Source organism: Uranotaenia lowii, chromosome 3 (assembly GCF_029784155.1).
Source record: "Uranotaenia lowii strain MFRU-FL chromosome 3, ASM2978415v1, whole genome shotgun sequence".
NCBI lineage: Eukaryota > Metazoa > Arthropoda > Insecta > Diptera > Culicidae > Uranotaenia > Uranotaenia lowii.
In genome coordinates, this window is record NC_073693.1 from 111,802,092 (window position 1) to 111,829,319 (window position 27,228).

Here is a 27,228-nt window from a genome sequence, read left to right on the forward strand (position 1 = left end):
TACAAACCGTTCGAACCGTAGGAACCGTTCGAACCGTAGGAACCGTACAAACCGTAGGAACCGTAGGAACCATAGGAACCGTACGAACCGTAGAAACCGTTCGAACTTTAGGAACCGTGGGAACCTTAGGAACCGTACGAACCGTAGGCATCGTACGAACCGTACGAACCGTACGAACCATAGGAACCGTACGAGCCGTAGGAACCGTTCGAACCGTAGGAACCGTTCGAACCGTAGGAACCGTTCGAACCGTAGGAACCGTAGGAACCGTTGGAACCGTACGAGCCGTAGGAACCGTTCGAACCGTAGGAACCGTTCGAACCGTAGGAACCGTTCGACCCGTAGGAACCGTAGGAACCGTTGGAACCGTACGAACCGTGAGAATCGTACGAACCGTACGAACCGTACGAACCATAGGAACCTTACGAACCGAAGAAACATTTCGAACCTTCGGAACCGTAGGAACCGTTCGAACCGTAGCAACCGTACGAACCGTTCGAACCGTAGAAACTGTAGGAACCGTACGAACCGTAGGAACCGTACGAACCGTAGGAATAGTTCGAACCGTAGGAACCGTAGGAACCGTACGAACCGAAGGAACCGTACGAACCGTAGGAACCGTACGAACCGTACGAACCATAGGAACCGTACGAACCGTAGGAACCGTTCGAACCGTAGGAACCGTTCGAACCGTAGGAACCGTTCGAACCGTAGGAACCGTTCGAACCGTAGGAACCGTTCGAACCGTAGGAACCGTAGGAACCGTAGGAACCGTAGGAACCTTGGGAACCGTACGAACCGTACGAACCGTACGAACCATAGGAACCGTACGAACCGTAGGAACCGTTCGAACCGTAGGAACCGTTCGAACCGTTCGAACCGTAGGAACCGTACGAACCGTAGGAACCGTACGAACCGTAGAACCATTTCGAACCTTCGGAACCGTGGGAACCGTAGGCACCGTTCGAACCGTAGGAACCGTAGGAACCGTTCGAACCGTAGGAACTGTACGAACCATTCGAACCGTAGGAACCGTACGAACCGTAGGAATAGTGCGAACCGTAGGAACCGTTCGAACCGTAGGAACCGTTCGAACCGTACAAACCGAAGGAACCGTACGAACCGTAGGAACCGTTCGAACCGTACGAACCGAAGGAACCGTACGAACCGTAGGAACCGTAGGAACCGTACGAACCGTTCGAACCGTACGAACTGTACGAACCATTCGAACCGTAGGAACCGTACGAACCGTAGGAACCGTTCGAACCGTACGAACTGTACGAACCATTCGAACCGTAGGAACCGTACGAACCGTAGGAATAGTTCGAACCGTAGGAACCGTTTGAACCGTAGGAACCGTTCGAACCGTAGGAACCGTTCGAACCGTACGAACCGAAGAAACCGTACGAACCGTAGGAACCGTTCGAACCGTAGGAACCGTTCGAACCGTACGAACCGAAGGAACCGTTCGAACCGTAGGAACCGTACGAACCGTAGGAACCGTACGAACCGTTCGAACCGTACGAACTGTACGAACCATTCGAACCGTAGGAACCGTTCGAACCGTAGGAACCGTTCGAACCGTACGAACCGAAGGAACCGTACGAACCGTGGGAACCGTACCAACCGTAAGGAACCGTAGGAACCGTAGAAACTGTTCGAACCTTAGGAACCGTGGGAACCGTAGGAACCGTTCGAACCGTAGGAACCGTACGAACCGTTCGAACCGTAGGAACTGTACGAACCATTCGAACCGTAGGAACCATTCGAACCGTACGAACCGAAGGAACCGTACGAACCGTAGGAACCGTACGAACCGTACGAACCGTACGAACCGTACGAACCGTACGAACCGTAGGAACCGTAGGAACCGTAGGAACCATTCGAACCGTAGGAACCGTAGGAACCGTACGAACCGTAGAAACCGTAGGAACCGTAGGAACCGTTCGAACCGTAGGAACCGTACGAACCGTTCGAACCGTAGGAACTGTACGAACCATTCGAACCGTAGGAACCGTTCGAACCGTAGGAACCGTTCGAACCGTAGGAACCGTACGAACCGTAGAAACCGTAGGAACCGTAGGAACCGTTCGAACCGTAGGAACCGTTCGAACCGTAGGAACCGTACGAACCGTAGGAACCGTACGAACCGTAGGAACCGTTCCAACCGTAGGAACCGTACGAACCGTTCGAACCGTAGGAACCGTACGAACCGTAGGAGCCGTTCGAAACGTAGGAACCGTACGAACCGTAGGAAAAGTAGGAACCGTACAAACCGTAGGAACCGTACGAAGCGTAGAAACCGTACGAACCGTAGGAACAGTAGGAACCGTTCGAACCGTAGGAACCGTACGAACCGTAGGAACCGTTCGAACCTTAGGAACCGTACGAACCGTAGGAACCGTAGGAACCGTACGAACCGTAGGAACCGTTCGAACCTTAGGAACCGTAGGAACCGTACAAACCGTTCGAACCGTAGGAACCGTTCGAACCGTAGGAACCGTACAAACCGTAGGAACCGTACGAACCGTAGGAACCATAGGAACCGTACGAACCGTAGAAACCGTTCGAACTTTAGGAACCGTGGGAACCTTAGGAACCGTACGAACCGTAGGCATCGTACGAACCGTACGAACCGTACGAACCATAGGAACCGTACGAGCCGTAGGAACCGTTCGAACCGTAGGAACCGTTCGAACCGTAGGAACCGTTCGAACCGTAGGAACCGTAGGAACCGTTGGAACCGTACGAGCCGTAGGAACCGTTCGAACCGTAGGAACCGTTCGAACCGTAGGAACCGTTCGAACCGTAGGAACCGTAGGATCCGTTGGAACCGTACGAACCGTGAGAATCGTACGAACCGTACGAACCGTACGAACCATAGGAACCTTACGAACCGAAGAAACATTTCGAACCTTCGGAACCGTGGGAACCGTAGGAACCGTTCGAACCGTAGCAACCGTACGAACCGTTCGAACCGTAGAAACTGTAGGAACCGTACGAACCGTAGGAACCGTACGAACCGTAGGAATAGTTTGAACCGTAGGAACCGTAGGAACCGTAGGAACCGTACGAACCGAAGGAACCGTACGAACCGTAGGAACCGTACGAACCGTACGAACCATAGGAACCGTACGAACCGTAGGAACCGTTCGAACCGTAGGAACCGTTCGAACCGTAGGAACCGTTCGAACCGTAGGAACCGTTCGAACCGTAGGAACCGTTCGAACCGTAGGAACCGTAGGAACCGTAGGAACCTTGGGAACCGTACGAACCGTATGAACCGTACGAACCATAGGAACCGTACGAACCGTAGGAACCGTTCGAACCGTAGGAACCGTTCGAACCGTTCGAACCGTAGGAACCGTACGAACCGTAGGAACCGTACGAACCGTAGAACCATTTCGAACCTTCGGAACCGTGGGAACCGTAGGCACCGTTCGAACCGTAGGAACCGTAGGAACCGTTCGAACCGTAGGAACTGTACGAACCATTCGAACCGTAGGAACCGTACGAACCGTAGGAATAGTGCGAACCGTAGGAACCGTTCGAACCGTAGGAACCGTTCGAACCGTACAAACCGAAGGAACCGTACGAACCGTAGGAACCGTTCGAACCGTACGAACCGAAGGAACCGTACGAACCGTAGGAACCGTAGGAACCGTACGAACCGTTCGAACCGTACGAACTGTACGAACCATTCGAACCGTAGGAACCGTACGAACCGTAGGAACCGTTCGAACCGTACGAACTGTACGAACCATTCGAACCGTAGGAACCGTACGAACCGTAGGAATAGTTCGAACCGTAGGAACCGTTCGAACCGTAGGAACCGTTCGAACCGTAGGAACCGTTCGAACCGTAGGAACCGTTCGAACCGTACGAACCGAAGAAACCGTACGAACCGTAGGAACCGTTCGAACCGTAGGAACCGTTCGAACCGTACGAACCGAAGGAACCGTTCGAACCGTAGGAACCGTACGAACCGTAGGAACCGTACGAACCGTTCGAACCGTACGAACTGTACGAACCATTCGAACCGTAGGAACCGTTCGAACCGTACGAACCGAAGGAACCGTACGAACCGTGGGAACCGTACCAACCGTAAGGAACCGTAGGAACCGTAGAAACTGTTCGAACCTTAGGAACCGTGGGAACCGTAGGAACCGTTCGAACCGTAGGAACCGTACGAACCGTTCGAACCGTAGGAACTGTACGAACCATTCGAACCGTAGGAACCATTCGAACCGTACGAACCGAAGGAACCGTACGAACCGTAGGAACCGTACGAACCGTACGAACCGTACGAACCGTAGGAACCGTAGGAACCGTAGGAACCGTAGGAACCATTCGAACCGTAGGAACCGTAGGAACCGTAGGAACCGTAGAAACCGTAGGAACCGTAGGAACCGTTCGAACCGTAGGAACCGTACGAACCGTTCGAACCGTAGGAACTGTACGAACCATTCGAACCGTAGGAACCGTTCGAACCGTAGGAACCGTTCGAACCGTAGGAACCGTACGAACCGTAGGAACCGTACGAACCGTAGGAACCGTACGAACCGTACGAACCGTACGAACCGTACGAACCGTACGAACCGTAGAAACCGTCCGAACCGTAGGAACCGTGGGAACCGTAGGAACCATTCGATTTGAGGAACCGTAGGAACCGTACGACAGTGGTCGGAAAATCGCTCAAGAAAAGCAATCAGTAATGGTTTCTAGCTAGAATGATGCTACTTTCGAGTGCTGTGATACGCACGTGGTAAAAGTACCCATTGAATATATGTCGAAAATCAACACTAACTTGATACAAGAAGATATACCATGCCCCACCGGAGGCTACCGTTGCTATTCGTCACGTGGCTTATCGACGGTGATCGACATACTTGGTGATACATTTTGAACGTCGCTCCCTCAATCATTCCCGAACGTCTATCCTCGCATCATTGTTGATAATGCTCGTTATTGATAGACGATCATTAATGTTTCAAAAGGAAAAATCTGAATAAATACCAGGACCACATGTTCAAAAAAGCTGTAGCACATGCTGGACAGTTCATTGCGGTTACCTAGTCATGATTTTGTCCTTCTAGGCAAAACGAAAAATAAAAAAATCATCTGATAGCCTACATAGATCGCTTAGAACTGATACATATCAGTTATGATTCTAAAGGTTGAAAGTCGTTAGGGGAAGGAAATCAGCATCGAGACGTTCGTTGCTGATAGTCTGCGTCCTTATTTACCTCATCATGTATCGCAAAAGTGTTTCAAATACAGAAGCGTCGTTGTCATGCATGATTGTTTGTATGATTTGGTTGAAGAAGGGAAATTTGACTGCTTTGATTTTTTGGCTCTGAATGTAGTCAAGCATGGCTCAGTGAAAATGATTGATTTTCGGAAGCATGCCGTACGAACCGTTCGAACCGTAGGAACCGTACGAACCATTCGAACCGTAGGAACCGTACGAACCGTAGGAACCGTTCGAACCGTAGGAACCGTACGAACCGTAGGAACCGTACGAACCGTACGAACCGTAGAAACCGTACGAACCGTTCGAACCGTAGGAACCGTACGAACCGTAGAAACCATTCGAACCTTAGGAACCGTGGGAGCCGTAGGAACCGTTCGAACCGTAGGAACCGTACGAACCGTTCGAACCGTAGGAACCGTACGAACCATTCGAACCGTAGGAACCGTACGAACCGTAGGAACCGTACGAACCGTACGAACCGTAGGAACCGTACGAACCGTAGGAACCGTTCGAACCGTAGGAACCGTAGGAACCGTAGGAACCGTACGAACCGTAGGAACCGTACGAACCGTACGAACCGTACGAACCATAGGAACCGTACGAGCCGTAGGAACCGTAGGAACCGTACGAACCGTAGGAACCGTACGAACCGAAGGAACCGTACGAACCGTAGGAACCGTACGAACCGTACGAACCATAGGAACCGTACGAACCGTAGAAACCGTTCGAACCTTAGGAACCGTGGGAACCGTAGGAACCGTTCGAACCGTAAGAACCGTACGAACCGTTCGAACCGTAGGAACCGTACGAACCATTCGAACCGTAGGAACCGTACGAACCGTAGGAACCGTTCGAACCGTTCGAACCGTAGGAACCGTACGAACCGTAGGAACCGTTCGAACCGTAGGAACAGTACGAACCGTAGGAACCGTACGAACCGTAGAAACCGTTCGAACCTTAGGAACCGTGGGAACCGTGGGAACCGTAGGAACCGTTCGAACCGTAGGAACCGTAGGAACCGTACGAACCGTAGGAACCGTTCGAACCGTACGAACCGTACGAACCATAGGAACCGTACGAGCCGTAGGAACCGTAGGAACCGTAGGAACCGTACGAACCGTGGGAAACCGTACGAACCATAGGAACCGTACGAACCGTACGAACCGTAGGAACCGTAGGAACCGTAGGAACCGTAGGAACCGTTCGAACCGTACGAACCGTAGGAACCGTACGAACCGTAGAAACCGTACGAACCGTGGGAAACCGTACGAACCGTAGGAACCGTTCGAACCGTAGGAACCGTACGAACCGTAGGAACCGTTCGAACCGTAAGAAACCGTTCGAACTGTAGGAAACCGTACGAACCGTACGAACCGTTCGAACCGTACTAACCGTTCGAATTGTACGAACCGAACGAACCGTTGGAACCGTACGAACCGTACGAGCCGTACAAACCGTACGAACCGTACGAACCATGGGAAACCGTTCGAACCATTGGAACCGTACGAACCGTACGAACCGTACAAACCGTTCGAAACGTAGGAACCGTAAGAACCGTACGAACCGTAGGAACCGTACGAACCGTAGGAAACTGTACGAACCGTAGGAACCGTACGAACCGTAGGAACCGTTCGAACCGTAGGAACCGTACGAACCGTAGGATCCGTAGGAACCGTAGGAAACTGTACGAACCGTACGAACCGTAGGAAACTGTACGAACCGTAGGAACCGTACGAACCGTAGGAACCGTAGGAACCGTACGAACCGTAGGAACCGTACGAACCGTAGGAACCGTACGAACCGTAGGAACCGTAGAAACCGTTCGAACCTTAGGAACCGTGGGAACCGTAGGAACCGTAGGAACCGTACGAACCGTAGGAACCGTAGGAACCGTACGAACCGTAGGAACCGTACGAACCGTAGGAAAATGTAGGAAACCGTACGAACCGTTCGAACCGTACGAACCGTAGGAACCGTTCGAACCATTGGAACCGTACGAACCGTACAAACCGTACAAACTGTTCGAAACGTAGGAACCGTACGAACCGTAGGAAACTGTACGAACCGTAGGAACCGTACGAAACGTATGAATCGTACGAACCGTAAGATCTGGAGGAACCGTACGAACCGTACGAACCGTTCGAACCGTCGGCATCGTTCGAACCGTAGGAATTGAACGAACCTCACGAACCGTAGGGAACCGTTCGAACTGTAGGAACCGTTGGAACTGTAGGAACCGTAGTACTACACCCAAAATTCAGCCTCTGTGCCAATGGCGTGTAGTCAATTTCATAGCATCATTGGTACAAGAAGATAACGCGACCGGCACTGATTCGATTTGCGCCCACCGGCATTAACCTCCCAGTGCAACCGAATTGCGTATGTCTGAATGAAACAAAATAAAAACGTTTTCGCGTCCCTCCCCATCGCATCACAAGCCGAAGAAGGATGGAAATAAATACCGGCCAACACCAGGCAGCCAGCGAACCGAGCACTGTGCGTGTGAATGTAGCAAAAGCAACAACAAAAACTTCCTTCTAATTCAATCAACCGGCAAACACGGCTAAGCTGTGCGTGTGTATGTAGCAAAAGCAACAACAAAAACATTCCTTCAATTTACCGGCAAACAACACCGGCCAAGCTGCCCGGCTTTAGCAGCTGTGTATATGTAGCGTGTGTATGTAATAGCAGGCAGTAAGCAAAGCACAGTTCTCATTCAATGGGTTTCCCGTTCCTTCATTCCCGTTCCCTTTCCCGTTTCCATCTTAAGACAAAGGAATGCATTGAAAGGTGGCCAAACGCCGGGAAGCCGCCGTTGTACGTTTTTTGTGATTGATCGGTAACAGAAAGCCTATGACAAATATACCTCGTCCTACATGAAGCTCGAATAGTACACTGGTTAGAATGTCGGACTGACAAGACGATACAATTGGTGATGTGAGTTCGATTCTCACTACAGCACTGTGGTTTTAATTTTTATTTTCTTGTTTCTGGGAGGAATTATCCAATAGGAAGGAAATCCCATAAAATGTTTTTCTTGTTTCGCTTGAATGTAGTGGTCATCATTTTGGTTGGGAGCCGAGTCCTTATGCCAGTTACGGTTTTTCAAACATACCGTCTTCGGCACAGTGCACATTTCAGCGCATTATCGGCACAGAGATTTGCTAAATAGGCATTGGATTTTTGCAACCTCTTCTATGGGTGTACTATTCCACCCCCACCTGCGTTTTCAACAGGTTATGGGCCCAGTTTCTTCTGGATTTTTGGAAAAACGAGTTAGTGAGAGGGGTACTCTCAAGTTTATCAGACTTGCGGTTAGCAAGTGCTTCAGCAACCATCGCAGAAGGACCAGCCGGGGTCGAGGAGCCAGAAGACCATCGCAGAGGGCCAGCAAGCTGTCGGAAGTCCGCCAGCGCAGACGCGAGCCTGCGAGATGTTACAGGCCAGCACGGAGGTTCCACCAGAGGTCGAGTCCGGGGAGGTTCGTGGACCGAGAGGGTTACTCTCGATGCCGTCACGAGCCACGCTGCGGTTAGCATGCTTGAGCTCACGTCCGACGGCCGGGAGCAGTCCCTGGATCCGCAACCGGACAGCGCAATGGTCAAGAGGTCCACCCCGGATATATTGAGTGATGCTGATAGCCGAGAGGGTTACTCTCGTCCTTTGGTGATGCGCTATGGTCAGCAGTTATAAGCTGATCCATGCGCAGAGGACCATCAGCGCAAAGGACCGTCAGCACAGAGGCCATGAGATGCTTCAGGTCAGCCAGAAGGTGTCACTGGAGTTCGAGGCAGGGATGTTGGGTTCCGAGAGGGTTACTCTCGATGCCGACACAAGCCGTGCTGCAATTAGCAGCATGGTTTTATTTCCGACGGCCGGGAGGAGGACTCTCGGGATCTGTAACCAGGATTGGCCAGATCCTAATGCTCCAGATGGAGTATAAGCCAAGATTGGAGATTGGAAGAAGCTGTTCGAGATGGTTACTCTCGTGTTGTGGAGCTACGCTGTTGTCAGCACGGATGAGCTCATTCAAGCCTACAGTTTGATTTTTCTGTAGCTTAGGAGGAGGTATTTTTGGCGACGGTTAGTTGGGGATTTTTTTTTATTATCTGACAATTTGCGCCGGGGGTTTTCAGATTTTCCCCAAAATTGAAAATTTGGTTCATTTTTGCGACTTAAAAACACATGTATTTTTTCAGATTTCTAACATTTTTATTTTTTGAGTTAGCTTCGGTTAGATTTTTTTGTAAATAAAAAATAACAATTTTTCAAAGCTACATAACTCTGTTGTTTCTCAACGGAAATTATAAAATAGCACATCAAAATGCATTGAAATTTTATCAGCTTTCCAAATAGAATAGTTGAGAAAAATTAAATAATGACCTTCAACATGAAAAGTTGTAAATAAACTTTAAATGGCGTCTAAAAGTACCGTCTGCACCACCGAATATTTTGCAAAAAATACCATTGTATAGCTCGATTTATGATGCAACTTTCATCTGAAGACATCAAAGTGGGCCATTAACACCTTGAAGAGTTATGAAAGAAATAATGACAATAAATCTCTTTTTTTGCATCGAAAACAAACAATGGTCGAACAACTGCACTCACATATGGAGATAGCGCGCACTTCTAACAACAGGGAAACAAAAGAACTTATCGAAGCTGGTAAAAACACTACTTTTTCGTGCTTTGTAGAGTGTTTACAGCAAAACTGACTTTAAATTTTAACCAAAATTCTGAGTATCGTATTGTTTATGTGATATAACTAATAATGGGAATGTTGCTTTTACAACTTGGTCATATACTATATAACTTATTAATTTTTCGATCAAAGATCATTGTGAAGCATAATCAATGCCAATCGTAGAAGGTTCAGTCCCTGTGTTTGGGATCACAAAAATGTGATTAAAAAAATGAAATATAGACGTGCTTTACATAGTTTTCATATCGAGAGCTAAGCACAGGACACCAAAATCCTTTCCCATTGATCAAAAAAGTATGAGAAAGTGGCACAAATGTTGTAGAAATAATCAAAGAGCTCAGTATGGCCAGCCTAGGCTGTAAAATGATGAAAATATGATACTTTTACCGTATTCGTTTTCTACATTCGCCCAGTTTTAAGGTTTATCATACTAGAACGAACATAATTCGTCGTCAGTGTTTTGCTACCTCGATCGCTCACACACGTATCTTCAGTGTTCCACCGTCCATTTTAAATCAAATCTGGGGAATTACGGATGCAAAACTTAGCGCATAATCTTCTAAAAATGACAGTAAAATGTGCATAACTTGTTGTGACCTGGTGCAAAACTGGGTATAAACGAATACGTTATTAGATTTTTGGATATAACAAGAAGTCAGTTGAGCTGCAACAATCTACCGCCCCTTCTTTCATAACAGTCCCATATACAAAAATAAGCAAGCGAGACAATCAGCTTTTTCTGTTTTGGAATATATATTTCTAAATTGTGACCACCACTGGTCCACCACCAGGTTGTCATAATAAATCGTTAGACCTGAAATTTTCGAAATTGGGTTATTGGTAAGGTCGAGAGCACCATTTTTATTCATTATGGGACTGTTAATCGACCATATTTGAAACCTTTTTCGAATCTACTAGCATAACAGTCCCATACAAAGTATATTTTTCTCACCAAGCTTCTTTCTAAGACTAAAATTTGATCATTTTTGAACTTCTAAATGCAATTGTCAGAAAAAGAAACATACTTTTGAAAAAAAATATCATGAATTCCACATTGTAAGTTGAATCTTTTTACGATTTTTGATAGCATCCGATAGTTTTTCGCTCAGGAAGTCATTCCTAAGAAAGTCAGACCTGCCTTCGAAAACTAATGTGCATCATTCGACATCAAGTGAGTTAAAAAAATGTTTAAATGATTCAAAGCAATAAACCAAAGACTATTTCGTCGAAAGAAACATTAAAAAGTTACCAAATCCGTGGTATTTCACATTTGGGACTGTTATTCAGGTATATTTCATATAGGACAGCCACGAATTGATATTTTTTCTCGAAATTTCTAGAACAAAACCTCTTTTATTAGTCTTTTATGTTGAAGCCTTATGTTGACCTAAAATGACGAAAATTCATATGGGACTGTTATGCGAGTAGGGGCAGTCTGAAAAGGACGAAAAAGTAGTGTTTTTTACCAGCTTTGATAAGTTCTTTTGTTTCCATGTTGTTAGAACCTGATCAGGAGGGAAAAACTAAATTATATCAAAATGAGATATTTTGATACTTACTTTTTTCTATCTAAATGAGTTATAATTCAGTACTCGTAGGATGTTAAAATATCTCAAATTATATCAAAATATCTATTCGATCATAGCTAAATTATATCAGTTTTTGATATGCTCCTATCAAGATTATATCTCGTTCAGATAGCATAGTTTGATATTGGACAGAACAAATTATATCAAAATTATAACTTATAAAGATATGAGTGCTTCGAGAAAATTTTCTAGTGGAAGGTCAATAAACCACATTGTTTGATAAAACCATGCCCCATTTTTAGTTTCCCAAAAATTTGATTCAATTTTATGAATCTGTTGAGCGAAACTCGTTAATGTAAGGTTTGAGCCGTTGACTTCGATGTCCGTGTTTCAGAAAAAGTTGTACGTATATCAAAATAAGATATAATCATTTTATTTAAGGACAATCCGAAAAAAAATTTGATCATTGAATATGAGCTCAACCCCATTCAAGCTTGTCAATCAGAATAAGATATAATTCAGATTGGAGAAACTTAAAATTGAAAATTTGGAGTACTTAATTATAACTGAATCAGATGTAAATATCTTGGTGAGATACGTTTGAGTTATTATTTTGATATGCTCTCCTGATCGGGAAGTGCTTGCTATATCCATATGTGAGTGCAGTTGTTCGACCATTGTTTGTTTTCGATGCAAAAAAAGAGATTTATTGTCATTCTTTCTTTCATAACTCTTCAAGGTGTTAATAGCCCACTTTGGTGTCTTCAGATGAAAGTTGCATCATGAATCGAGCTATACAATGGTATTTTTTGCAAAATATTCGGTGGTGCAGACGGTACTTTTAGACGCCAATTAAAGTTTATTTACAACTTTTCATGTTGAAGGTCATTATTTAATTTTTCTCAACTATTCTATTTGGAAAGCTGATAAAATTTCAATGCATTTTGATGTGCTATTTTATAATTTCCGTTGAGAAACAACAGAGTTATGTAGCTTTGAAAAATTGTTATTTTTTATTTACAAAAAAATCTAACCGAAGCTAACTCAAAAAATAAAAATGTTAGAAATCTGAAAAAATACATGTGTTTTTAAGTCGCAAAAATGAACCAAATTTTCAATTTTGGGGAAAATCTGAAGACCCCCGGCGCAAACCCGTCAGATAATAAAAAAAAATCCCCAGTTGCCAGAAACTTTAGCAACACAGAGTCAGATTGGACGTTTGTTTCTGAACTTTGCCTTCACGCTTTTTGTAGCGATCAAAGAGTTGGAGTCGAGAAGATCATTCTCGTGCTAAGTAGCTGTACTGCGTATAGTATGCGCGAGCATGTCTTCGATGGATGGAAGCTGCTTCGGGTGCTTCGGAGGAGGTGGTTCGAGCGATGGTTATTCGCTAGCGAATTCATCCACCTTTTGATTTCTGAGGCATTTTGGATGAGTCCTGTCGATCGAAGTCTAGCTAATTCACGAAGCCACCGAGAAAGGGCCCTGTTAGCAACAAGAGATTGTTTATCTGGGGTTACCAGAAAACAACATGCAAGATATGCTGTGCGTTCGCATGCTGAGGTTATCAGCCACCAGAATCGACGAAGATTCGTCATCGAATCTGGTGCCAGTCAACATACGTTGGGAGAATAGAGTAGCGAGTAGCGAGAGTAGCGATGACGAAGATGACGATGATGATCAAGATTCCGTCAATCGCGAGCCGGCCCAGAGACGCAGTCAGCGAACAGGAGAAGCTAATCAATGGTACGTGGCTAACGTAGCCGCTGATGATGAGGAAGAGCAACTTCGAATCGTGGTCAACGAAACGTCAACAGGCGGTCAGTCTGTCTTCGACCGAAGCTGAGATAGGAGCCCTTTGCCATGCAGTTAAGGAAGGTTTGTGGTTAACAAACTTCCTTGGTGAATTGGGTGGGTTAGCACTCCTTTCACATTAATGGAAGACAACATCCCTTGCATCCAGTATCTGGAAGAGGCGCGGATTCATCAGCGGATGAAGCATCTGGATGTGAAGTATGCATTCATCAGGGAGATCGTAAGAAGCGGTCAACTTTCTTTGAGACACATCTGTACTGAGGATCAGCCAGCTTATGCGTTCTCGAAGGCGTAACCTAGGGCGAGGCACGCGAAGCTGTTCAGCATTCTCAATTTACGAATAGAGGGGAGGTGTTGAAACTTACGGTTTCTTTCCGGCGACCTAAAAAACAGCAACCGATTTCTGCTGCGAGCAAAATCAAAACATTGTTTGTTTTGGTTCCTCTTGCTCTGGGGGAGGAAGACTGAATAAAAAAAGAAAAAAAATCTTTCAAACGTCAAATTTCTCTCCTCAATCTATCGACCAGTGCGAAGGTTCAAAGTTTTACTTTCTTATTTAGTGATTTTTAATAAAACTTGTTTGATGCTGAAAAGCACTTGTTTTGCATAAAACAATGATTTAATTAGGTTTTGTTTTGCTCTGGCAAATTCTTGCATGATCAGGCGTATTAAGTCGCTCAAATTTCGTCAAAGTTTTAAAGCTGATAAATGGAACAATGGTTGTTCTAAAAATATATCTAAATCTAAATTTAGCACCTAAACAACTGAGTTACATGACTCGCTACGCGATACTGATCATCTATAGTTAAAATTTGAACGATTACAAATCTTTTCTGGCTTTTTGCCGAACAGTAAAAAAACGATACAGAAAACGATACAACAAATTTCAGTCTTCCTCCCCCAGCTCTTGCTTGTTGTTCAATTCGCAATCGAGAACAATAGATTAATGATTGCTGATGACAGGTGATGATGATAAAAGCGGTATAAATGTTTACATCATCACACGGTTAAGCGAGACAACACAAATTGGGTTCGTGGTAACACAACAGTGTTGCCAGATATTCTTGGTAAGAATATCAAAGTACTCATTGAGAAATGAGTACTTTCCCGGTTAGGGAATATAAGATGTGGAAGTGACAATAAGCTATCGCTAATTAATATAGTTGTAATCTAATGACCTCATAGACGAAACATGAATAAAGATAACTCTATTCCACCACTGAAACCTGCGTTTTCAACCAGAAGTTTTCACAGCCTGCTGCCCTTATAACCTTCTTGTGCGAAGCTTTTCTCAAATTGAATTTATTTCTCAACTAGTCCGTGTCAGTGTGTCAGTGACTTGATCAAATATGCAAATCACTTGTTTGGAGTTGCATTTGTCCACAATCATTCATGTCAACTTTTTTGTAGTGTTTTAAAGTTTTAATTGCGTTTTTTTTGAAGGTATAAGTGCAGTATTATTTCTATGCGAAGTGTACAGTGGAATATTTTTCAAATCTAGATGAAATTTTTCTGAATAATTGAACTACCAGTTTTAAATTAAAAATACATATAAAATGGGTCGGAAGAGCGAACCACTACAGATAACAGCAGGAATTTTGAATCCGCTGTCAAAGATAACTTTGCATGTTAAATATGTTCAGCAAATATTTTATGAAAATTAAAATATCTTATCAAATTTGGTGAAAAAAATAGTTATCAAAAAACCGTTATCGAGTGAAATCTGTTTGTTACTTGTAGAGATGTACCGAGTATTCGGCGTCGAATACCGCCAAAAAACCGTTAAGCCGAATATTCGGCTCATCGAATAGTTGAGCTAGGTATTTATTTTTTTTAAATTCATACGAGATTAAACTTGTCAATTTTTTCAACTAATGTTAGATAATTTATACAACATCCAAAAGTAATGTTGATAAAGCTTCAAAATTATCAAAATCGTATGGTTTCAGTAAAACATTTAAGATTTTTCCGTATGTTTTTCATTGTAGATAGCTTTGTGCTTTGATTATCATTTATTCCAAATTTTCTTGATGTATTCAGGCTGCCCATAAACCAAATAAAGAATTCGAGAAACGTTAAATCTGACCGGGATGGCCACATTTTTTTTAACTTACCGGATTTAACCTGGTTTTTTTTTCAGATTTTTTGCTAAACCAAATGTCTTTTCGATTTTGTTTAAATTTTGTATTACAAAATGATTTTTCAAAGTAGATTTATTCGATAGATTCGATTTGAACACTACTGTTATAATTCGATGAAAACATTAAATTTCAAGCTATTTAATTTCTTTATTCTCTTGTATGTATGTATGTATGAGAACAATACCTAGTTTCTGTTCAGATTTTACCTTTCTTTACAAGTTTTTCAAAAAATCGTTCAGACCCGGCCGTGTGGATACGTGTCGTAGAAAAAAATGTATGCTTAGGGTTAAATATCATCGATTTTTTTGGCAACTATTTTTATTACATCTAGCAAAAATTAGACATTCATCTAATTTGATATAAAAAATAGCAATTTAAAATAGCTTGGCACCTGTTTTGAAATGTTTTGTCCCGGATTTCAATCTCTTTTATGATGAACGTCCTAGAAGCGACAAGTCATCTGATGTCCTTTCAGCTAATTGTGAAGTTTTTAAAATGAAAGAGACCTTTACCTAAAAAAGATCTGACACATCTGGTTGGGAATAATCGACTTAAAAATATGGCGTTGGCCGTTTGGCCGAATAGTTGAAAAGGTCAATATTTGGTATCCAGCCGTTCGCCGAATACCACTATTCGGTACATCTCTAGTATCTTACCTTTGGCCTAGATCTTAGGAAAAGAAAATAGTTTAGAAAATAGAAAATAGTCAGATTTTGGCTAGTTTCACTCAAGATCATCTACCCTATTCTGGACCATGAAAAACATTTGAAATCACTTGAAATAACAGATCAGTCACCACTATTTGTGTATATGTAAACTCATTATTCGAATATTTCATTTCCTCTGCAGCACTCCAAAAGCCACCAAAACTTGCGAAAGCCGTCGGGTGTCCAGGAGCGGATCGGTGCCAAATCTAACGGACAAACTGACGGTTCCACTCGTTTCCGGTGGTTCACCTTCGAATCGGGCCCGCACCACCGTACGTCCTAGTCGAGGCACTCGGGTCAGCAGCATGGTTCAGCGATCTACCAGAGAGACCAACGGAAGCCTGTTGCATCCAGCAATGCTGCAGCTACATCGACATGCCCAATCCGTTGATGAGCCGGAGCCATTTCCCAAGTAATTAAAGCTCGAAATTAAAATTCCTTGCTGCCCACCACCCACACGGGAATGACGTTTCGATCTGTTTTGACTGTTTGCTCTCCATTCGTTTCAGGAATTTAAATCAGACCGGGTCCCATGGATCGATGCACTACGGCTACCAGTACGATATGCCGGTCGTTCACAAGCTGCGTGACCGGACCAAACGTTCGGACACGGCCCGGAGGCACGTCCTGTCCCGGCAGACAAAAATCGAGAAGGAGGACCCGGGCAGCCCGAAGCAGAACCCATTTGCTGCCGTCAGCCGGCGGTCTTCCACCATTTCCAATGCCTCATCCACCAAGCTAACGAAGAGTAGCAGACGTGCCTCAACTATTTCCAAAACGCCGAGCGTCGATTCCCGGGGTGCTTCCGCCTCGACGATGGAGGTCACGAATCAGAGCCCGGAGCGGTCATTGCTGGCGATGACAACGACGACGACGACGATGCCTCGGAAGGGCAACATCAGCTGCGGTATGATGGCCCAGATGTCGACACCCTCAGTCGAGAAGGAGTGCCGGTAAGTGACCTTCAAAACAAGCCACATAGATTGTTGAATGTTGAATACCAGACTTGACAATATTTCGCTCTTTAAGTATAGATGCTCTGACAGGTACCTAGGGTAGAAGACCCGTCTATTGATATAAACAAGTAGGAGAATGTGTTCCTATATGTGTCCATCGGATTAAATGCGCCTACAGCCGTTTGAAAAAAAAAAGTGGAGGAGGTAGTAATTTGGCTACGACCGCTAAACGTAGAATTACGCAATTGTTTTTTGTCAATGTATAGAATAACAGAACTTATAGTGCATTTTTGAAATGACCAACATATGAGTGTCAAAATGGCAATATGACGTGACAAATTTCACTCATTTAACAGAATTTAACCATGTGACATAAACCTATCACCAGAAATAATCTGAGCATGCAGTACATGTGACATAATCGAATCATGCAACATAATCAGATCATGTAACATAATTCGACCAGGTGACCTAATTCAACCATGCAATAAAATCGACCATCTGACATAATCCGACCATGCAACATAATCGACCATGTGGCACAACCTGATTATGCAATATAATCAACCATGTGACAATATCCGATCATGCAGTTAAATCGAAGATGTGACATTATTTGATCATGCAACATTTTCGACCATGCAACATATTTTGACCATGTGACAAAATCCGACCATGCTACAAAACTCGATCATGCAACATAATCCGACCATGTGACAAAATCCAACCATTCAACATAATCGAATCATGCAACATAATCGGACCATGTGATATAATCCGATCCTGTGACATAATCGACCATGCAACAAATATGTGACATAATCCGACCATGTGACGTAATCGGACCATGTGACATAATCGGATCATGCAAGATAACCAGACCATGTGACATAATCCGATTATGTAACCAAATTGGACCATGTGACATAATCCTACCATGCAACATTATCGACCATGTGAAATAATCCGACCATGCAACATAATCGACCATGTGACATGATTCGATCATGCAACAAAATCGACGATGTGACATTATCGAATCATGCAACATAATCCGACCATGCAACAAAAACGGACCATGCAACATAATCGGAGCATGTGACAGATTCATGCAACATAATCCGACCATGCGACATAATCGGACCATTTGATATAATCCGACCATTCAACAAAATCGGACCATGTGACATAATCTGACCAAGCAAAATAATCCGACCATGTGACGAAATCCAACCATGCAACAAAATGGGACCATGTGACATAATCGATCATGCAACATAATCCGACCATGCAACATAATCGGACCATGTGACATAATCCGACCATGCAACATAATCCGACCATGTGACAAAATTAAACTATGCAACAGAATCGGACCATGTGACATAATCGCCCATGCAACATTATCGACAATGTGACATAAATCGATCATGCAACATAATCGGACCATGCAACATAAATGGACCCTGTGCCATAATCCGACCATGGAACATTATCGACCATGTGACATCAATTTGAATCATGCAACATAATCGGACCATGTGACATAATCCGATCATGCAACATAATCCGATCATGCAACATAATCCAATCATGCAACATAATCGGACCATGCAACATAATCGCCCATGCAACATAAATTGACCATGTGACATAATCCGACCATGCAACATAATCCGATCATGCAACATAATCGGACCATGTGACATAATTCGACCATGTAACATAATCCGACCATGCAACATAATCCGACCATGTGACGAATTCCAACCATGCAACATAATCGACCATTCAACATAATTCGACCATGTGACAAAATCCGACCATGCAACATTATCGGACCATGTGACATAATCCGACCATGTGACAAAATTAAACCATGCAACATAATCGGACCATGTGATATAATCGGATCATGCAACATTATCGACCATGTGACATAAATCGATCATTCAACATAATCTGACCATGTGACATAATCCGATCATGCAACATATTCGGAATATGTGACATAATCCGACCATGCAACATAAATCGACCATGTGACGAAATCTAACCATGCAACATAATCGGACTATGTGACATAATCTGACCATGTGACGAAATCCAACCATCGACCATGTGACATAATCCGACTATGCAACATAATCGGACCATGTGACATAATCCGACCATGCAACATAATCCGACCACGTGACATAATCCGATCATGCAACATCATCGGACTATGTGACATAATCGCCCATGCAACATAAATGGACCGTGACATAATCTGACCATGCAACATCATCGACCATGTGACATAAATCGATCATCTAACATAATCGGACCATGTGACATAATCGCCCATGCAACATAAACGGACCATGTGACATAATCCGACCATGCAACATAAATCGACCATGCAACATTATCGACCATGTGACATAAATCGATCACGCAACATAATCGGACCATGTGACATAATCCGACCATGCAACATAAATCGACCATGTGACGAAATCTAACCATGCAACATAATCGGACTATGTGACATAATCGACCATGTGACATAATCGACCATGTGACATAATCCGACCATGCAACATAATCCGACCATGCAACATAATCCGACCATGTGACGAAATCCAACCATCGACCATTTGACATTATCCGACTATGCAACATAATCCGACCATGTGACATAATCCGACCATGCAACATAAATCGACCATGTGACGAACTCTAACCATGCAACATAATCGGACCGTGTGACATAATCGCCCATGCAACATAAACGGACCATGTAACACAATCCGACCATGCAACATAATCCGACCATGCAACATTATCGACCATGTGACATAAATCGATCACGCAACATAATCGGACCATGTGACATAATCCGACCATGCAACATGAATCGACCATGTGACGAAATCTAAACATGCAACATAATCGGACTATGTGACATAATCGACCATGTGACATAATCCGACCATGCAACATAATTCGATCATGTGACGAAATCCAACCATCGACCATGTGACATAATCCGACTATGCAACATAATCGGACCATGTGACATAATCCAACCATGCAACATAATCCGACCATGTAACAAAATCCAACTATGCAACATAAATTGACCATGTGACATAATCCGACCATGCAACATAATCGGACCATGTGACATAATTCGATTATACAACGCCACTTGCGATGACCTGTAGGATCCCTGCCACTGCCACTGGAGTCCTCCGCCACTGAACGCCTCCGCCGCTGGCTGTCTACGCTGGTGTGGTGGCCGTCATCGCTGCTCACCATCATCGTTGCTCACTGGTCCACGGTTGCCACCAGGGTTGCTAACATATATTTTCAAAAATCAGGGAACTGGTGAAATAAAATCAGGCAAAATCAGGCTACATAAGTAACGGAAATTCCTCTAAAAGTGATGACCTTTTTTTTCTGGTCATCACTCTACATTTTTACTGTGTCGTGGGCCTACTTGGTTGCATAATTCTACTGAATCAAAGCCGAAAGATTCCTTTTCATTCCCTTTTTAAGATATGAATTATTAGGAATCTTTTCGATTGGTTTCATTCAGCCACATTTTCGTTTTTTAACTTCAGTAATGGTATCTAATTTAGTTCCTTACTACCCATTTTTCATCACATTCGCAAAAATCAGGCAAAATCAGGCATTTTTTGAAAAATCAGGGAAATTCAATGGCTTTTCAGGTTGTCAGGCAGAGCCTCGAAAAATCAGGCAATCCCTGAAAAATCAGGCATATTGGCATCTCTGGTTGCCACTGAACTACTGCAAATCGATATCTGAGTCGGATTACCACTGGTGGGGTCCACACTCAGATCGAAGTGCAGCAACGGTCTGTTCAGCTTGACGGCTAACAGAGAAAGAAACCGAGTCGATCGACGGGCCCTTTGTTTTATACCTTTCGTAGGTAGGGAAAAACAAAACCCATCAAAGCAGGCGTTGGTGATGACGTCATAATCCTTTAGATAGGATGTCTGTCAAATGGAAAGCTTTCGTGACGCGAGATCTGTTCGCAAATTTCAATTTGCCCCCCTATAGTGTTGCCGTAAGACGTAATTCTACGTCAAAAATGCGGTTCTTATCAATACATTTTAAAGATATTACATTTTGAACATAAAGGAATGAAAGAATTTTTGAATGAACAAACTCAAAATGTTATACATTTTTTTATACGGTTTTGATACCTTTCGGTCTAATATTTTGACCTTTAAAAAATATACAAACAGAAGCTAAAAACAAAAACTCGAAAGATTTCCAATTCAATTGAACTGTTGCCAGAGAAACAAAAACTTCGATTAAAAAACTCATAAGGTCTATTTATCCCACACTTTTGGGGTTCGGTAATTTTGATAATTTTTATAGTAAAATCGTTACCCAGAAAGAAAACTGACTGGAAGAATGTTTTGTGATCGTGGGAGGCAGGGCCGTAAGAAGAATGGCCTCATGGGGGAGAGGGGGTTTGGCGACAACATTTTTCCTATAATATTTTTGTTTGAAAAAAAGATACATAAAGAATAGTAAAAAAAGTGATGCTAAAAGTAGCTCATCATTCGGGTTTAAGTTCTTTTATATTGAAAATCTATTATATAAAATTCTCTTGTAACGGTGTTTGTAGTACTACTCCTCCGAAACGACCCAAACGATTCGAATGAAATTATTTTTAGAATATTCTGTAGCCATGCGAATCGGTTTATATCGAATAAAAACAACACAAAGTCGCATCAATTGTCCGTAATAATTAAATTTGTAGTTTTTGAATGAAATAAAAGTCATGGCTTCCATTTTTTCGAGATTTTTTTTTCCTTTGGGCGGTTTGTTTTTCATCTCCAAGGTCGAGACGTCGCGAGCAGCCGTCGTTAGAAGATAGTAACCAAGGCATAGCATACTGATCAGTGAGAATATTTTGGCGCGTATTTCTCAACCAAGCATATTTTCAATGCAAGTGGGGGCGATATGAAGCCTTGATGTGATTTTTTGTTCTTGATTCCTAGCTCATTTCTACAGCACATGGTTATGAATGACGCCAAGATGTGACTCAGGTTGACATTTTCCTGATCAAATCAAAACCATATAAACGATTTCAAAAATTAAAACTATTTTCATTTTGTGTTAATTAAAGCAGCAATTATTGCCTGAAAAATATGAATTGAAAACTGATGCATATGAAGTAATAGTATGACTTTTTTACAGACATTTGAAAAAAAAGTAAGAAGCTTTACATACAATTGGATAATCCAATACGCCTAGAAGGTAAGTTTTGATTCATATCGATAACAGAAAAATGAATAAGATGTTTTCGACAGAAATAGATCGAAGACATTTTTTGAACATGTACAAATGTACTTAACTGGAGATATATCAAACGCCTTAAAATAAAACAACAAAATCCAATGAAAATGAACAGACACATGAACTGAACAAGAGCCTGTCCTTTAAAATGGATTATATAGGATTGATGTTTATTTAAAGGCCGTAAACAAAGACTTTTTTTGCAAATTGCCTTTCCTCAATTTTGGATATGCATTTTCCGGAAGAATTTCAGTTCAGAAGGTACACTATTATACTATTTTTATATAATTCACCGAAAACTGTTTACAGGTTCACTATTCGCTTACAATTCAAGTTCGTTATTGAATCTTAATAATATCACATAATCTTAAATGAAATCGCAGATTAGCTCCAACGCTTCTCAGGTAATTTTGAAATCAGAACACCCCAATGCTTCAGTTAGAATCTTAATAAACAGTGGGTTAAATTTTCAAAAACAAATAGTTAAATTGGGCACATATCGGTATCAAATTTTGAATACGGCGAATGCGCCAACTGTAAACAAATCCAGATAATCACATAAATGCGTTAAACTCTTTATTTTACATCCGAAAATATGATCTCCTTTTTATTTCTCTTATTTTAGTGAAGTTAAATTTAATTATTTAAATAAGGCGAATAGCTTTTTTTATGAGTGTGTAATCCCACAGTTCATTCGCCCATTTCCCCTCAAAATTTCGTCGCGAACAAAAGGGCCAATAATTATTTCGAGATGGAAAAAGGGCATTGAAGTTTTTGAAATTTGTTTTCCCAGGGCAAGGAGAAGCACAAATCAGCATTTATGAGATCGTTGAATGTGCTAATGTGTTAATGTGATCATTTGGACCCGCTTTAAAGCCGAAATTTGCTTGAATATTGCTTTTTTAATGAGTGATCCAAAAGGCGAACAGTCATTCTGCAATTCAAAAAGGCGCTCCATATTATGTTCTTTATGATAAAAAAAGAAAAAAAAAGCTGTGATTCCGTTGAATGACAAAAAATCTGAACATATTTTTTCCTCCTTTCAAAACCAATCGTTTCCTTGATTAATTGGGTTAAAGTTCAAAATTAAATATGCATTTTTCCTTGAATAAATAATGAAAAATAGCGAACCTTTTTTTGGGCATGATTTTGGTGAAAATATGGATATTAAATCCAACTACTTCGAAAGGCGAGAATGGTGAACAAAAGCTGCTTGAAAATGATTCTTAAAAAATTCTTCTCTAATTTTTTTTTATATTTCTTTTGTTCTAAAAAGTATACCATCCAAAGGTAATCAGGAGCTGAAAGTACTACATAAGGTAGAGTATTGAGCAGATATCTAAAAATTGTCCCGATATTCTAAATTCTATTTCCATAAAGTTTCGACATGCAATTAATTTACAATTGATGTAAGTAAGATTTATTGAAGGTTATTTTTTGTTAATTTAAGTACAGACCTGTAGAATTCATTTAAAATTCTTAGGTTTGATTTCGATAGAATTAAGCGGGACAATTCGAGTAAAAGGAAAGGAGAGAAATGTTAAAAAAAAACTAGGACATGTTCATGAAAACGATTCGAATAACAACTCACCATTTGATGCTTTTTTAAAGCGAAGAAAAAATGGAAAATGGACGCCAAGTTTAAAATGGTAAGACGAAGTTTACCGGGTCTGCTAGTTATTCATATATAATCATTACTTTAGAAAATATGTCCTTAAATTGTACAGTTTTTTAAGCTTTGATAAATAAATGAGGGATCTTGAAGGCATCATTTGAAAGAAAAACTTGTTTGGGATACAAATCAGATTTATTTTCAATTCTTCTAAACTCGATAAATTCAAATTTTAGTTAAAATCTAAGTCATTGTTGTATATTCTATATAAATAATGCTATATATCGAATGGGGGTAGGCTTAATAGCGGTACGTTTTCCTAACATAGGGGGAAATTGTGCCTAAGTACAAGTTATTTTATCAACAATAAATTATCATTTATACTTTATTTCATTATAAAATTCCTGTGAAAAAAAATTAATTTAAAGTTTAGATTTTCCAAAGAACGCAATCTTGAAAATGAGTACAGATCCTATTTTATTATAGTTATTTTCATATATTTTGTGTTTTGTTTTTGAAAATTTGGATTTGAATTCCGATTTATTATTCTGCATTTTTAACCTGATGGAAAACTCTGAATTCCTGATTTTAATTCGATTTCTTAATGTAAATTCCAAACAAAAATGTCAAAATGAAAAATAAAAATTTTGTAACGAAATCCTTAAACAGAAATCTATTATTTGAATTTTTATCTTGGTTTCCTATATACATTTTTCCTTCAACTAATGTTTCGTAATTTTGGTGAATCTGAATTAAAATTGCAAATGATGAAACTCTGATATTTCAATTCTGGATCATTATTATGGAACTTTTCTTAGTTTTTAACCTGTTGAAGAATTGAAAGTAAAAATTTCAAATCCAAGTCCAAGTCAAATTGTATATTATTTGAAATATTTTATTTCAATATTTCGGAATGATGAGTTTCGATCATGGAAAATGAATCTTATTGAAGTTTTAAATGAAAAACCGAGAATCGAATTAGGATTTTTTCCCAATGATGAACCTAAATGAATATCAAGAATAATAAAAAGGATACAGATTCCACAAACCGGTCACAGGCAACAAATTTTGATACTTATGAAAAAAAAAATTGGAACCAGCACATCGGAGACGATTCAAACCAATGCTCTCCATATATTTTCTGCACTTATCTGGCAGGGAAAAACCCTAGCTTTTTTTTTATTTAAAAGCCTTTCAAAATTTGGGCATTCGAATTCAAAGTTTACAACCCAAAATCAGGGCAATATCCGGGCAGATTTGGGAATCCATCACCTAAAGTAAAAAAGAAAAAAAACTCGAAGTTGTTTTTTTTTACATCGAATCATCTCAGCCAGCTTATTGGATAAACTTTGCTCAAAAATAGTTTTGCAGGCAAATTACAAAATTGTGATAAAAAAATTTAAATTTCTCTTTGATTTTGCAAATAATGTAAAAACATTCGGGAAAAATCCAGACAATCAGGCAACCTCATTGAGTTTTATCTTATTGAAATTTCGATATTGGAAACTAAGGGCTGTACTCAAAATTTTACCACAAACTTTTTTTGCGAATAACTTTTGATAGCTTTTTTCGAGTAAAGTCTTTACATGTCTATCAACAAGGGAGAAATTGTTTGAAAAACTATTGTAGAATTGTAAGCCTGGGATAAGATTTCGAGGTTTTGGACTTAATTCTGAGTCGAGATTGTTACTCTTGATTCACTTTAGTCGTTCATCAAAATAATACAAGGGATTTAAAATTTTGAGTTTGGAGAAGAACACGTGGTTTGACAGTTTTAGGACACTCATGCCCCCCCCCCCCCCGGGTTTAACCCTCAAACCCCCCCCCCCCGTTCCTACGGCTGTGGTGGGAGGGTATTTCGAGCCAATCTTGAATTTTTTAATCGTTTGACGTTGTTCCCAAGCTTCCATATTTATAATTTTTATAGACACTTATTTGTTTAAATATTTTGACAGCATAAGTATTCTGCTTGATAGGGGCATACTGCCTACTTCTTTTTCTAAATTTTACAATTTTTTACTGTTTCATTATTATAAAGATCTACGATTTTTCGATCAAAACCTATCGTTGTTTGAAGTGGTAGATACAGATTCCACTTCATAGTAGTTGGCCCGTGCTGAACAGAAATTTGATGTGTGGTGGTAATACTTCTAAACTTAAAATTCTACTCGCTCATTTTAACCAGCTTTCATTTCATCTTACTATCTATCCGACTAAAATATTTAATAATCTTGAAATGAACATCACTTTCCACTGATTAGGCTGATAAACTAATTATCAAACATAACCAACGGTGAGTTTCAGTCTTTATAAAAAAAAAGTTATATTTTGCCATAAGCTTAGGAGTAAATTTTTAACATAAATTATTTTTAGGATATTTAATAAATTTGAAGGATTCTTCAAATATTTGAAGTTTAAAATATAAGGTTCCAAGTGTTTTGGAATAGTGTCATGAACTGTGGAACTGTCAGGATATTATAGTAAAATTTTAATAGTTTTTTATCCAATCTTGGTTTAATCCTAAATCATTTTAGATTTGAATAGATACGAATGGCATAATGCTAGTAAAGTATCGAAAACATATCCAAAAAAATCGATTAAAAAAAAAGATATAAAAAAATAGTAAAACATATCAAAATACGCCGCCATCGAACTCTTACGGTGAAATGTTATCGATAAAATGATCCCATTTCGAGTCGCCGCGACTTTTTCGGTTGCCCTCTTTCCAATTTAACATAGTTTTAGTAATAAATTTACTAGAATACCACGGCACAGAAAACTTTGTAAAAGTAATTGGAAAAAATATAATATTTTTATATGAAGAAAAAAAAAATATTCGGAACTTCAATTTCTTTATTTCAAACATCCGAAATTTAGATTTAGGGTTCTGAAAATACCATGACACTTTTGTTTATAAATGTGAATATTCGAAAACAAAAGTGTCATTGTGTTTTCAAAAATCAAAAATTTTGATTTACCAAGCATGCTTTAAAATTGGATCCATTTTTTGGATCTAAATGCCATGCCAACTCTGATGTTTGAAAAATTTATGCTCTGTGCTTGACATTAACCCTAATTAACTCTAGAGTGTCAATCTGACACTTTTGGAAGATTCAGAAAAAAATCCTTTTGGGATCTAGAGTGTCTATTTGATTTGCTATAAATCGCTACATCTTTCTGGTTCCTT

General features: G+C 41.2%; 1 protein-coding gene across 7 annotated transcripts in view; it reads left to right on the top strand.

The window, feature by feature from the left end:
• The window catches only part of LOC129750784 (serine-rich adhesin for platelets), a 251,248-nt gene that overhangs the window by 177,918 nt on the left and 46,102 nt on the right, over window positions 1-27,228 (top strand). For all 7 annotated transcript variants that reach the window (XM_055745843.1, XM_055745842.1, XM_055745841.1 and 4 more), the window contains exons 7-8: window positions 16,294-16,563; window positions 16,661-17,104. In XM_055745843.1, the coding sequence (XP_055601818.1) occupies window positions 16,294-16,563; window positions 16,661-17,104 (714 nt within the window). The remainder of the gene's footprint in view (window positions 1-16,293; window positions 16,564-16,660; window positions 17,105-27,228) is intronic.